The sequence below is a fragment of the Caenorhabditis remanei genome, chromosome V (genome assembly GCF_010183535.1).
Source record: "Caenorhabditis remanei strain PX506 chromosome V, whole genome shotgun sequence".
Lineage (NCBI taxonomy): Eukaryota > Metazoa > Nematoda > Chromadorea > Rhabditida > Rhabditidae > Caenorhabditis > Caenorhabditis remanei.
Genome location: NC_071332.1, coordinates 12,154,175 through 12,168,807, shown reverse-complemented (window position 1 = coordinate 12,168,807; position 14,633 = coordinate 12,154,175). Strand labels below are relative to the sequence as shown.

General features: G+C 38.2%; 4 protein-coding genes across 4 annotated transcripts; 2 read left to right on the top strand and 2 right to left on the bottom strand.

Moving 5' to 3' along the window:
• Positions 1 to 1,130: 1,130 nt before the first annotated feature.
• On the top strand, positions 1,131 to 2,301 carry GCK72_019259 (uncharacterized protein; the record flags this gene model as incomplete). Its single annotated transcript, XM_003115271.2, has 5 exons — positions 1,131 to 1,216; positions 1,385 to 1,596; positions 1,682 to 1,749; positions 1,797 to 2,076; positions 2,129 to 2,301. The coding sequence occupies 5 exons, from the start codon at positions 1,131 to 1,133 to the stop codon at positions 2,299 to 2,301; spliced, it is 819 nt and encodes a 272-aa protein (XP_003115319.2).
• Positions 2,302 to 3,514: 1,213 nt separating this feature from the next.
• GCK72_019258 (uncharacterized protein) lies at positions 3,515 to 5,445 on the bottom strand (the record flags this gene model as incomplete). Its single annotated transcript, XM_003115750.2, has 5 exons — positions 3,515 to 3,628; positions 3,676 to 3,846; positions 3,895 to 4,605; positions 4,655 to 5,176; positions 5,356 to 5,445. The coding sequence occupies 5 exons, from the start codon at positions 5,443 to 5,445 to the stop codon at positions 3,515 to 3,517; spliced, it is 1,608 nt and encodes a 535-aa protein (XP_003115798.1).
• Positions 5,446 to 6,099: 654 nt separating this feature from the next.
• GCK72_019257 (uncharacterized protein) lies at positions 6,100 to 6,970 on the top strand (the record flags this gene model as incomplete). The annotated part of the gene is made up of 4 exons (XM_053732943.1): positions 6,100 to 6,306; positions 6,358 to 6,596; positions 6,645 to 6,732; positions 6,803 to 6,970. 4 exons carry the CDS (start codon positions 6,100 to 6,102, stop codon positions 6,968 to 6,970), a joined length of 702 nt encoding a protein of 233 aa, XP_053581856.1.
• A 216-nt stretch (positions 6,971 to 7,186) lies between these two features.
• Positions 7,187 to 8,408, bottom strand: GCK72_019256 (uncharacterized protein; the record flags this gene model as incomplete). Its single annotated transcript, XM_003115811.2, has 3 exons — positions 7,187 to 7,354; positions 7,532 to 7,822; positions 7,866 to 8,408. The coding sequence occupies 3 exons, from the start codon at positions 8,406 to 8,408 to the stop codon at positions 7,187 to 7,189; spliced, it is 1,002 nt and encodes a 333-aa protein (XP_003115859.2).
• Between the last annotated feature and the right edge of the window lie 6,225 nt (positions 8,409 to 14,633).

Genomic DNA, 14,633 nt, shown 5'->3' with positions numbered 1-14,633 from the left:
CTGTGTGTATCTGTCATCTCTTTGTCGGTTTTTTTTGTGTCTGTCTAATGTTTGACCCCAACTGCTTTTGTTGGCTTATTGGTCTCAGACCGTGTTTTTTCATTTGAAGAGTTTCGTATTCACCGGGGAGCCATAAAAATCCGTTCTCTATGACGATTTGTAATTGTTGAATCGTTTCTAATTGTTCCATTTCTCCAAACTCGATTATTCGTGGAAACATTCTCAGAGCCTATGCTTACTTTTTCGACCCATACAGTTTGTCATGTACATTCTTTTTTCTTCTTCTTCCTTCTACTATTTGCTTTTTTATATGTGTTTGTATGCTTTTTTCATTTTACCTTTTCCTTCAAAATCTCTGCGTCTCCCCCACCATACTTTTTGGCAGCGGGAGAGTCCTTATCACTCCTTTTGGAGTTGTTTGACTTGGAAGTGAGAAAAACAGTCAACAAAATTTTATAGATTCACTCAAAGTTGTCGGTTTTTTGACCTCCTGAAACATGCAATTCGCTGGTAAGATGAATCAGTTTCAATATTAATGTTGCAAGTTTTACCGGCTCGTTGGGTCTTTTGTTCAAAAGGTTTTCGTGAGGTTTTCCACTAGTTCTCAATATTTTTATTGCGTTCTCCCGGTTTGTTCTCCCGAAATGTCTTCGTTTGTCTATCGTAATTTTCACACCTCCGTTGCGATTTCTTATTTCAGTTCTCTCAATTTTGATAGTTCTCAACGAAAGAAATATTTTCAGAATCGCCATTCGAATCGATTCTTCTCCGACTTTCATTCGAACATCCACCAGAATGCTACGTGGCACAACGATACTAGCCGTATTGTTTGCACTGTGTAAGCCTTTTTTCGTTACTTTTGTACTAAAAAAGAGAAAAAGGCAGAAAAAAAGCTGGTGAACGCGTATATTTGTAGAATAGTTGAGTCACAAAGAAGATGTTCTTTACAGAAAGTATTAGTTGTTTTTTTGACTTGACACTTTGAAGTACTAAAAATGTTGTCAGAAGTAACGAGACAGGCAAAGAAAAATAGGTTCCAATAATTTTGTTGAATTCCAAAGTATTTATTCTAATAGAATTCTATTTCAGATTTGCAAAACGATGCGGCCACCAGCTCCCGGTACATTGCAATGGGAAACTTGCAGACTGTGATTCATGGAGAAGCACTCTTCTCGACAGATATCGATCCAGACAGACAAATAACCGGATTTTTATGGTCCGTTTGATGAAAATGAACGAGAACAACCCAGACGGAACGAACTATATATTATTTAGCCTCTCGGGTTATATAGTTCGCACCCGTATCTTATAACAAGACTGCTTCATATTTAGCTAAATCACCGCTTGTCAAAAACCCAATATTAATTTCTCCAAAGTGTTTCAGGTGTCAAGTACGCGAAGGAACAATTCATTACAAACCAACATGGGCTCGGTTCATTCGGATTCGTGATAAGAAGGAGTTCGCAGCAGATATCGGACAGGATAACAAAGCTTACTTGCATTTCGGAAAGTCGAAAGCCGAGGCTTCTGGAAAATACCGTTGTGAAGTGAAAGTACCAGATAATTCGATTATTACCGGGAATATGTTCGCTTATTGTGAGTCTCTAACAACGAACAAGACACAATTTTTCGGATTTTGTTGCGAAAATCTGAAACTCTAACTCTAAAACTTTGCTTTCAGCACACCCAGTAGTGAAGAACAACGAATCTTGGCCACTCAAAAAGTCAGATGAACCATTCACTGTCACGGTAAGTGATGTGTAACTAAAAAGGAATCTCATAACCAAATGCTATAGGGATCCGCCGTCTATGCTTCCCCTGAAACAACAGCTCGTATTCCATGCCCAATCATCGGATATCCAGAACCGAACGTCATTTGGTTCAAAAACGATTTCCCGTTAGAGATCGAAGGACGCGTTTCGTTTGACAAGACATCGGGTGTTTTGAGTATCGAAAAGGTCGAAGAGGCAGATGCTGGAATCTATCGTTGCGAAGGAACTAATCAGTTCCCAGTTCTTATTGATGGACCAGAACAAGAATTCATTGTGAAATTGAAGCAAGAATTGAAAATTGGAGGTAGGAAATTAGACACTTGTGCACAAACATAACACATTTCTCCATATTCCAGACAACTACGGATGGATGCTCCCACTCGCTATCATCCTTATCACTCTGATTCTTCTCTTCATCATCATCTTCACCTGTCAGAGATGTGCAAAATACAAGGCCGATCAATACAACGTCGCAGAACGAGAACGAGCTCTTCATAACGACCAAGTTCCACTCAAGAATAGTGTCTAATTATATCATCAATTTCGCTAATTTACCTTTTTTATCCATGCTTTGTTTTGATTCATTCAAAGCAAATCATTGCCTAAAAAGTCTAATAACCTTATATGCTCAAGTTCCCGCCCTCTCGAAAACTTTTATTCTAATATCACTGCCACTTAAAAGTTACTTTAAGTTTTTCGATTTTAAACCCATTTATTACTTCCCTGATAGTTTTTCCTTTGAAAATTCACTTTTTTCTCTTATGTTCGAGCCCGATCGACGTGGCCTCTATATGCACTTCTTTCTTCCCCTTGACTCTGAAGCCGGTATCCATTCCCTTCTCCCCCAAAACTTCCCGACCACACCGCTTTTTTCGCTTTTCCGGTAACATTATTGAAATACCATCGTAAGGTTTGACCTTCTTCATCAGATTTCCCGCTGTGGGAATCCATTCGTTTTTGTTTTTAAATTTTGAAATTAATGAAATTCGTCGCTAATGTTCTGGCTATCAAATTTCGTTTCTAAAGAACAGTTTAGAACCTGTCAGAAAAAATTTGCCCCAATGATCTCCCGGCAGAAGTGCCTGTTCAATAATTCTTCTACTGGGATCCGCTTTTCCGGGTGTTTCCCTCAGACTTGCAAAATGGCCCGGGCCGGTAGAGAAATTTGCCGGCCCGGCCCGGAGCCAAAAATGTGCACTATTTTTTTTTCAAATTTTCATCAAAAATGATCAAAAATCCTATATAAGACCGAGTTTTATCTATATGTAAAAACATAGTCGAAAAATTTTTGAACTGTGCCCCAGGCCGGTGAAAATTCTCAAATCGGCCCGGCCCGTTACAAGTCTGGTTTCCATTTCCTTGTAATCGAAGGAATCGGAGTACACATTTCCAGTAGACGCTCAATCGACAAGTTTTTGATATATCCTCACACTGTTCGAGTAAAATCAGAATATGAAAAGTGCACTTTTTGAGACAAAATCCAAAAACTGAAAAAAAGAAAGAAAAACAGCACGCATAGAAAAAAACGGGGAGCAGTAAATAAAACAAGCGGGAATAGAAAAAGAAAACGGGATATTGAAAAAAGGAGTTTAAAGTTTTTGCAAGAAGCTATGAGAACGTTTGAAGGAGAAGGACGGGGAACAACAAAAGGGTTCAAAAACAACGAATTATGAAGAAAATTGCAAAATGTTTTGAATATGAATACGAAAAGCAGCCGGGTTTCAAACTTTCGGGGATGAATTTTACATTCCTGGAAGTCCTGGCATTTGTCCTCCGGAAGGTGAGCGTGCATTTTTGACGGTTTGATCAATAGAAAGGACGAGACACGCAGCTTCGGTCGCAGCGGTGATGGCATTCTGAAAATATAAATATTCGAACAATGCTTCATGGAAATTGCGCTAACCCTCTTCACAATACTTGGCTCCCACACGCAAGCAACAAGATTGTCTCCAACAGCTTCACGATGAATATCGATTCCAGCCCATTTCTCTCCTTGAGCATGGCGATGTCTCAACTTGTTCAGCACATCGAGAGCGTCAAGACCGGCATTTTGGCAGAGTTGGCGAGGAATCATCTGAAAATAAAACAATTAATATAGAAAATTCATTTTCAATGAATGTACCTCAAAAGCTTGAGCATATGCCATCCAGAAAGCTTGATCTTTTCCTTCGATGGTACGTGCCTGATCACGGATTAAACGGCTTAATTCCATTTCGATAGCACCTCCTCCCGCCACAATCGAGTCGTTCTTCTTTGCTCGTCGAACAATCATAATGGCATCATGAAGGGATCTCTCAGTCTCAGCAATAAATTGTTCAGCTCCTCCGCGAAGAAGAAGCGTGCATGCTTGATGTTTAGAGCACTCTTCGAAGAAGTTGTAACGCTCACTTCCAACTTGTTGTTCGTAGAACTTTCCGCATTTTCCGAGAACGGAATCCTCGATTTGGGACACTGTGGTGAGAACACTTCCTCCACAAGCAGCCATCAAACGGTCAAGATCGTCTTGTGGGATTCTTCCAGCGCAGAACATATCACGATCAGCGAACCATTGAGTTGCAACGTCTCCAATTGGAAGCTTTGAAAGGACGACGTTAGCTCCAGAATCAGCGATTTTTTGGAGTTTATCGTAAAGAATATTCCACTCAGCATCAACAACAGCTTGGAAATCGGAAACGTTCGTCAGACGCATCTCAGCGTTTTCCTTCTCAGCCTTGAGTTCTAACTCCACGTTGAGAAGAGCGACTTTGACGCCGGTATATTTCTTTGGTTGCATTTCGAATCCAGCGTAGCTGAATGCCTTTTGGAAAGCAACTCCTTTGACGAGACGGGACTCCTAGAAAAATGCATGACGCTTAGGAGAATATTCAGATTTAAAGACTCACATGCAAATTTCCTCCATTAACTTTCTTGATTCCAATCATGTTCAATGGAAGATGAGCATCCAAAGTGTTGACGGCATCAACAATCATATTAGCGAAGAAAGTACGCTCTTGGCTCACAAGTTTACTGCTCAAAGTGGTAGCAGCGCACTTGACGAGCATCTCACGGAGCTCAGCCTCTCCACTGATCTTGATTTCCAAGTTGGCCAACTCTTTCAGCGTCTTTTCACAAGCTTTTCCGATAGCACGGATCAGAAGTTGTGGGTGAACTCCATCCTCGATGAATGGCTTCATCTGTTTCAGGATTTCAGCAGCCAGTATGACAACAGAAGTGGTTCCATCTCCAACTTCAGCGTCTTGGGATCGGGCGATATCAACCATTGTGGAGGCTGCTGGGAAGACGATATCCAAAAGTTTGAGAATAGTGGCTCCGTCATTAGAGATGGTGGTGTGGCCTTTGCTGTCGACGATCAGCTTGTCAAGACCGCGTGGACCCAAGGTGGTACGGACACTGTCGGCAACAACCTGAAAATTATGAGCATAAGTCAATGATTTCGAAAACTTTGAACCCGCAAATAGCGTTTTCGCTCGTTAAACACAAACATAATTTTTCCTTTCACTGAATAGCAAAACTTGCGAAGAATTAGCTTTGTTTTAAATTTTTGTCACTCATTCCTACAGTATATCTTTGTTTCAGTACTAACCATGCAAGCATTGATGTTGGAAACGATCTGACCCTTGCCTTGCTTGTTTTCAGTCCCGTCCTTAAGCAGAATAATCGGTGGGCGCATCATTTTGCTCTGAAATAAGAAACATTAATTTTTCTAATTTTTTCAAAATTTAGGAAATCAAAAAATCAACGAAGAATGAGTTATAAAACAAGCTGAATATCTTTAAATACTCAGAGCCTTTCAAAAATTGTGTTTTTAAGTTAAACATTTTTTAAAGTCGGAAATTGCAAGGAAAATCGAGAAATTCTTCGAACAAAAATATTCTTCTCGAAAGAATTTTGGGTGCGTAAGCGTGCGCCGCGTCGCGGTTCCCATTCAAATTCTAGTCCACCAGAACTAGGCCACGCCCGTCACTATTCAATGTGGCAAGCGCGCTCCACTACGAAAAGAGCAATTCAGGGGCTCCGAGAGCCCTTAATCGCCGTGTAGAAACGGCGAAGGAGGGTGAAGAAGTGTTGGAGGAGAAGGAAAAGGAAAATGTCAATACTTGGAAGCATGGGAAATGTGGAAAATGCAAATGTAACGCGTGTTGTCTAGGCGAAATGTGAGGAGGGCTCAGAGAGAAAGAGTGGGTGCTCTTTCTTGCTCACAGGAGTCCCCGGAGCAGAAGCAAGTTCCTTTTTCTATTCTTTTTTTGTTCCGTGTTACTCTGATTTTAGTACTACACTATTTCGAAAATTTGGAAGTGGCACTTCTGAACTTTCAATCTGTCTGAAAATGACAGATTCTGAGCTTAAATTCAAAACTGGGTTGCTGGAGCACAAAGATGTCGTCCATAAATTTCTAATGGAACACTTTCGGGTCACTGAGCCTATCACAACTTCTCTGAGTTGTTCAGAGGAAGATGTTGGCGAATTTTTTGTGGATTTGGCGATGAGCGGACTGGAAGATGAGAAGAGCTCAATTGTTGTATTTGATGGAGAGGTGAGCTCAATGAGCATCTGAATATAGACTTATCCTCTTGAAGTAATTCAGGAAGTTGTTGCTGTCTGTCTAAATGCCATAAAACATTGCTCGACATCTTCTGATACAGTATCTTTTGATCCTCATCGTGACTACAGTACTGAGATTTCCAACGGAACTTACGACCGAGAAAACGCAAACAAGTTGGCAGCTTTTGTACAAGTTATGGAGCAGGATTTGGCGTTTTTGACTGGAAATTCAAAGAAAATTTTCAAAATTGACGTTTTGTGCGTTTCAAAATCCTGCCAAGGGTGAGTAATTAGTCATAAAGACTTTGGAAAAGACAGTCTACGTTTCAGACAAGGAGTTGGTCGAAAGTTGGTTGAAAAAAGTCTCGAGAACGCTGTCAATGAAGGATGTGACTACGTGGCAACAGTGGCAACTGCTGTCGCTTCACAGAATATTTTTGCAAAGGCAACATACAATTCTTTCGAATAATCCACTTAAAGTATTTTAGGTCGGTTTGAACATTCTTCTTGAGATGCCGTTCTTCTGCTTCCGTAACAACGGAGAAGTGGTTTTCGAGAATCTTCGGGATGGTGGTATCTGTGGAAAACTGATGGGAAAAAGTATAACGAAATCAGAACAGAAGGAGGAAGAAGAGGAAGAAGAAGACTTGCGATAATAAAAATTCACCAAAACAATCAAATCATTTTAAAGGACCAAATAGGATCTCACTTCTCACCAAAAATAGCATCTAGTCAAATAATATTTTATACGGAAAAACATGAAATAATCAAATAGCAATAAACTGAATGAAATCGAATTTCACTGAATTTTATTCTGTTATTCTGTTATCTTACAAGTAGAAATTCAGACAGAAGAAGGAGATTACATTTCTTTAGAAGATTGGAAGCGGCTTCAGGAAATCCGACAGGAGTTCGAGTTGTTCCATTTGTTTGGCAGTTTCATTCCAAATGGTGCTTTCTTGCTCATATTTCTCTAGCAATGTCTCTTGGAATTTATCCTTCTCTTGTTTAATATTTTCAAGACGTTCAAGATGACTTTTCTGAAAAAAAATAAATTGAAATATAAACATTTCGGAAAAAAATAAATTGAAATATAAACATTTCTTGGGTTTCTACTTTCACCATTCTAGTAAACCTCCAATTCGAGAGTTGTGTACTGTTATAAATTCAAAAAAGCAGAACTCTGCAGAGTTACAATAACAAATCTGAGATATTACCAGTTCTTTTGTGGTTTCTTTCTCCATCAACGCTTTCCTATTCGCTATTTTTTTCTGTCCGGCTTCTTCGGTTATCGACAAAAATTTCGAGTAAAGTCTCTTTACGACATCAACTGGAGCTTGCTCTCTTCGAAGTGTGAGGTCCAATGGAGCAATTTCTTGGACGACTGTGGATAGAATATGGCTTCTACTGGCAACTTCGGTGGCATTTTTGAGCATAGTCTCTCTCGACTTTCTTATTGCCTCCATTTCCTCGATCTCTCTTCTCAACTGCATGTCGTATTCACTCATCTGGAAATAAAAACTTCAATAATGTTTCGAAAAATATGATTACCTCTTTCCTATCCTGAATATAGTTCTTCAATGCCTTTGGTATTTCATTTCCACTATTCGCCATCAGAAGTTCTAATTGGGTCGATTGGTCAGCCGCATGACACTCGCTTGTTTCGGTGTCTCTGCTCGAGAAGAATAGACGTTTCCCGGGAGTTGGCATCGATTTGCGACCAGACTTTCTTCGTGGAGTAGTTGATTTCGAGCATGGAGTATCGCCACGTGGTGGTGAAGATTGAGGAGCTTTTTCTGGGGATGGAACAACAGTTGTATCGACTTCCATAGGTTCGACATCATCTTCATCTGCCTCTGGTGCATCTGCTATCACTTCTGGTGCAGGTTCAACGACTTTTGTTGGTAGAGCTCTCTGTGAACGATTGTGAGAGCGTTGAGGACTTTCGTGTTGGATAGTAGATTCGTCTGGGAAAACTGGAGCTGGGAGAGGCGCTTCGCGAGCCACTCGTTTCTTTGGAACCGCTGCAGAATCGGCTGGCGATGCGAACAGCGACGCTCGTGCCATGAACGTTTTGTTGCCTTCTTGAGACATGCTGAAAAAACATTTTTTGGAAATAAAACTGAAGGTGAAGAGAATATTTGAAGAAATAAACTGAAATTTTGAAGAACGTTCGCAATAAGAAAGACATTGAAAGCAAAACCACATAAACTTCAAGTACAGCGTGATGTAATCGGTGCGAAAAATTCAAATACCGCTGACATGAAAAAAAGAAAAAAAGGAAGTGAAATGGAATAATTATTCGCGAATAACTCAATATTTTCTGTTTGAATTTCGCGCGGACACATTTTATGTGCCAAGCGTTCTCTTAGCGCATGCACGGCTTGCGCAATTCCGGTGCAAATTTTTATTATTTTTCGGCATTATTTTCCATTTTTCATCAGGTTTTGTGACAAAATTAGGAATATTAAAGTGTGCTTTGAATAATGATTGAACTCAAGACACTTTTCTTACTATATTCGCTTTGTTTGGGCTGTGAAATCTGTTGATTTCATATAATTTTCTAAAAGCGAAACTTTTTAATGATTTCAGGTAGTAATGGCTCGAGAAAAGAAGGCAAGGAAATCAAATGTGGCGGTTCCCATACCCGAAAAAATGGCGACTCCAGAAAAAGTAGAAAAAGTAGTGGAAGCCGAAATGCCGGAAACAAACGGGAAAAAGCACGTTAATGGTTTCCTTCGCAACGGAAAGCCACGACTGAGCGAGTCAGAGAAACCATTAGGAGATCGTGAGAAAGAGCCATCTACGTAAGAGATTCTGCAATGTTTATTTGTCAAACAAACAATGTTTTACAGCCCAACTTCTGACTCCAAGAAAGTGAAAGCAAGCGGGCTAGCAGGAGGATCACAATGTGTTCTTCTTACCCAAGGAATCATGGCTAATGACAGTGTCAAGATAGATGCTGTTATTAGAATTATGAATTCTGAAATCATTCATGTTAGTTTTCACATATTCCCGTTATCGCCTTGTATAACGCTGCAAGTGCTATCCGTAATGATTATTTTCGAATTTCAGGCGACTCTCCGTGACCTCCAACCTATGCAAGTCTTGCCATTGCTCAAAATCATCGAGTCTCGCCTAAAAACGAGGAATGCAGTAGAGTAAGCGGACTTCAATATAATTCGCTATAAAAATATTTTTCAGCATTCGACCAACAATCCGATGGGCTCAAATTGCATTCTCTATTCATATGCCATATCTCAGTTCTTTGCCGAATTTGGAAAAAGAAATTGGTGGACTTATCGGCTGGCTGCGCTCAAGAGTCGGTCATCACAAGGAGTTGTTGGCGCTTCACGGAAAAATTTCAACGATTGCCGATCTTATCAAAAGACGCACAAATAATGTGGTTATTGTTCAACAACCTTTGGTTGTGTTCAATAATGGTGAGTTATCGAATTACCTTATATTCCATGAACCATGTTCTGGGATATAGTTCTTATGATAGATCTGGAGTCAACAACCAAATTTTACCTTAAATCAGCGTAAACTATTCTTCGCGAACAAACTTGAAGATTTTTCAGAATCTTTCTGATTTCTTTCATTAAAATAATAGCTAAATGGCATTTTCAGATATCGATTCTGATTCCGAAGATTTCGATACAATTGCTTCGGACGACGATGGCGAGAGCAGTGAAGACGACTGGTGGGAAGATAACGAATTGAAAGAGGACGGAGAGAATCAAGATGATGACGACGATGATGATAATGGATCGGATGATAGTGAAATGGACGCTGATAGTGCTGACAGTAGTGCATCTGGATCTGACGTAAGGACTTCAAAAAATCATTTGTAAAAATAGGACTTTCATTCAAAGCGGTTTCCAAGTTAGCAAAAGTCACTTACTATGCTTTCGCACCCTCCTCACTCCAATAAGTTTTATAAGAGTTAGAAATTTCGCAGTCTTTTAAAATGTCTACCCCTCTCAAAAGACTTCACATAGGCAACCTTATTCAATTAAAAATTACAATTTCCCCTTGTCACTATAAAACTTTCTCAGTTTATCTTCTCTCTCCTACTAAATGAGGATCTTTATCGCCTGTGGGTGATCTCAAATCCATATTAAGTTTTCTAGGTGTAATTTCAGTTTTTGTGTTGACTGGCTAGCTGGTTGATTGGCCGAAGCAAGGCAAGGCAATGGACGCAATGTCTCATCGTGTTGTATAATGAGAACCTGATTTTTGGGGTTGTATGAACATATTTATCCCTAGGTTTTCTCTAAAATTCCTAGTATTTACCAGACTTGCAAAATTCCGGGCCGGCCCGGATTTGAATTTTTGAACTTTTTTCACTACAATTTTTGTCCAAAAATTTATTTTCTGAAAATTTTTCATATTTTTCCTCAAGTATATTTTTCAAAACCCTTCGAAACCTACAAAAAATTGTTTTTAAGAAATATTTTTCAAAAAAAATCGGGAAATTTTCGAAAAAAAAATTTGAATTTTTTTCAGTACTGAACTTCCGGGCCCACCGGGCCGGGCCGGGCCGGGCCCTAGAAATTTTCATTCCGGCCCGGCCCGTTGCAAGTCTGGTATTTACGAAATATAAATTAGAAAAATGTAGGAAAGCAACAAAAAATGGAAGATAACGTTATTAAATTAAAAAAAATGTCATCGCAGCCGGAAACAATCAATTCGAATTGAGATGCCGCACAGTTTTGTTTTTTTGCCTTAAAAAAAGTTTTGAAACCCCTAGCAGCACATTATTGTAAATTTGTAAAAACCGTTCACTTTTCAGAATGACGATAACGACGATGAGGAGGAAGATATGGAGGTCGGATAATTCTGGAGACTCCGCCCACTATGTTCAACCATCGCTTCTCATTTTTGTTCCCATTGATTTTCTTATCTTCCTTGTTCTTCTGATTTTCACTGTTTTCTCCTCTATTAAGCTTCCATCTGAATCTACCGCTCTTCGAAAATTTGCAGTTTTCAATCCCCGTTTTTCATTGTTACAATTCTTACCAGAACTGCACATTTTTATTGTTGTTGTTGTGTTGTTACCATCTTTTTTATTCTCTTTCTCATTACTTTTTATGTTTTTGAACCCTCTGTTATCATTTTCTTTTTTCGAATTTTTATTAAATTCAGGTAAATTTGAGTATTCTGGTATGTTTTATTCTTGAAAACTTCATAGTATCCACTTCAAGAAAAGAGATGAGCCCCTATAGAAACTTGCTCGTTGCTTCCCAATTTTCGGTTTCTGTCAATTTTTTATGTTGCAACTTCTTAAAATTCATCTTGAAGAGCATCATAAAAAGTGACGAAAAATTGGGACGACTACTTCATTTTCTCTCTGCGTTTCTTACTTCTTCCACACTATTTCATTGAGCCCTCTTTTCAAGTAATTGAATTGGAGGAGAGCTCTTTGGAAGGAAAGTTTTCCTCTTTTTTGGGGACCTTTCTATTCAAAAAACTCTTCATACATACAAAATTTTGGGCCTCTTCCTAATATTTCCCCGAAAAAAAACGAAAATTTTTTCTCATTTTTGCAGTGGCTCGCTGCTATAGACCCCTTCCAAAAGTTCCACATTTTTTTTTGAAAATGTTCTGTTTTTTGAAAGAGAAAAATTGTTTACGAAAACTCTTTTAGTTTCGTTTTCACTGAAAAAAGAGAAATTTCTATCTTTCGGTTTTGGACCAATTTTTGGAAAAAATTGAATTTGATGATTTTTGAAAGTTTTTAGTTTTCTAGTCTCCAAATTCTTCATTTTTTCAGTTTTCAGCAGAATCATTTTACAGATTTGGATTCAAAACTTCTTTCGTTTCCAGACTTCTTTCTCTCGTTTCAAATTTCAGAAAGCATGACTTTTCCAAAATTTCAAAAATTAAACTTTCTCCTCTCGCCTCCTCCCAATTTAATTCCAAAATTTTTCGCGGAAAGACAGTTTTTTATTGTTAAAAAGGCATACACATGTACACACTAAACATTTGTCTTTTCTCGGCTTATCAGCTGCAACAAGAATACGAAAAAAGAGTGTTTCCCGGACAGATTGGACTGCATTCTTCTCTCGAAACGAAAAACCGAGAAACCTAATTTCCTTTTTTCTTCTCTTTTCATGGCCCACTTTTCTGTTTTTATATCTTTTTATCACTTGTGTTTTTACGAAAAATTGAGACTAATGATTACCTTAATTTGTTACGTCAACTGGGGGATTTTGTTAGAATTTTCGTTTATTTGTAGAAAATTGATTGCACATTTTGAGACCTGAACAACCTGTAATATCTGGTTCAAAGATGCTCCATCAGTCCATTTCATTTAAATTTTCTTGAAAACTCGTCCCAACCGACGACACCTCTCGTCTGTTTTTGAAATCCAACAAGTATCCTGTATCCCCTTACTCTAGCAGTCATCCATCACATTAGGTACAATTAAATTCGGAAATATATTTCTGTGTCTGTCTGTATGGGCTGAAGAAGAGAGAAAGAAGAGATGACCGTCCAATTTCTTTTTTACTTTCACTCACAGTGTCCCACTATTTTTTCCAGGTCAATTTGAATAGGCATTTGACTTTTTTTGTATTCCATGTCCATTGAATTTAATTTTGAACAAAAATGACCTATTTTTTGAATGGACTTGTTGTGTTTTGAGTTGAAAATTGGTTGAACTCGAAAATTAGAAAGTTTGAAGGTTCGGTAGGCTAAACTCGAATGTTCTATGTTGGTTTTTTGTTTATAATGGCTTTTTCAAACTTGACAAATACGCTGAATTTTTTATTTTTGTACAGTGAAATGTAGCTAATAACAGTATTCTTGAATATATTAGCGCCATGTCTATAACAACCCTTTTTGAGTCTCCCGATTCAGATAGATTTTTCAGCAAAGTACGATTCTTAAGAGATGCCGACTCTTTTCAGAATTCTAGAATAACATGAATCAAGCGAACATATCTTATGACAATCGAACTAATAGAAAGTCAAGTAATGACTAATTCCGAAGCTTTCTCTTTTGTGTCTGTCCTCTATGACGTCATTTTTTACGTGTTCCGGTCCTCAAGAATTTATATGTGATATAAGTGTCTGTTTCCATTGTGTTGAAATGTTTCAAGTTTTTTGTTGATGGGTAATTGATACTAGATTCTAACAGTGTGTTAGAGCTCTGCCAGCTTCTCAAATCTCGGAAATCTCGAAGACCATGTGAGCAAGAGTTCGATCTGGAAGTTCCGTCGTTTTTTCCTCTCGATCATCTGAATCCCAATTAGTCCAACACCCATCCTAAACTGTATGAAAACATATTCCGATGAAATCTCAAAATGCCAACCTTTTTTCATCGATCATAATCTTGCCAACGCCTGCATCCTCGAATCTTTTTTCTCCCACCCAACATTCTGAATATCTCTTTGAAATAACGTTCATTTCCCATTTTCTCTCTTTTCTTTTTTCGAAATCAAATCGTTTTACCATAATTTGCGTTTCGTTCCATCTTTCGTTTTGTCGTCAAAAAGCTTCAAAAACTTTCCATCTTTTTTCTTCTTCTTCTCATCCATTTCCATCTCAAAAACCACAAAACCGGTCAGTAATCCATCTCTCTTTCTCCCCATTTTTTCACTTTTCCCTCCCTCTTATTTCTATTTCTAAAATCCACAGAAGAGAGGGAAGAGGCTCCGCCCATTTTCGGAGATATGGCCTTCATCCGATATATCGGATTGCAAATTTTTTGATTTCCGTTTTATTTTTTTCGTGGGATGAAAACAATTTTTTTTTTGAATTGTTGAAATTTAGTATAACATCGAATCCCGATGGAAGCTTTCAACACTTTCAAAAAATATTCATAGGTAATTGCTTTTTTGAAGAAATTTTTAGGAGAGAGCAGAGAAACCAGAGTGTCTGATTGTCTACACTCTCTTCATCTCTAATTTTTTCGTATCCCTGAAACTATGGGCTAATTTCTTTCTTTTCAAATTTTATGTCTGAGATCAAAATTGGAAATCCGAAAACTTTGAAATCTCTCCTCCACCTACACATTTTCGAAAAAAAGGTTGCATACGCTCTTTTCATTCAAATTTTCATTATTATTATTATTAGTTCCTGGTATTATACGAATATTCCGAACCTAAATTTCATTTCCAGCTTTTCTGTCTTCATAATTGCTAGTTAGTATCGGAAATGTATGATTTATGAGGGAATACATTTCGACATATTCTCTTAAATTTCACTTTTCGTTCGATCTGACATTTGACTTGTTCACCGGAGTTTCACTTTTTCAAAGACTGGAAAAACTCATTAATTTCAATTAAAATTCAAAGTTCAGATGTGTATATAT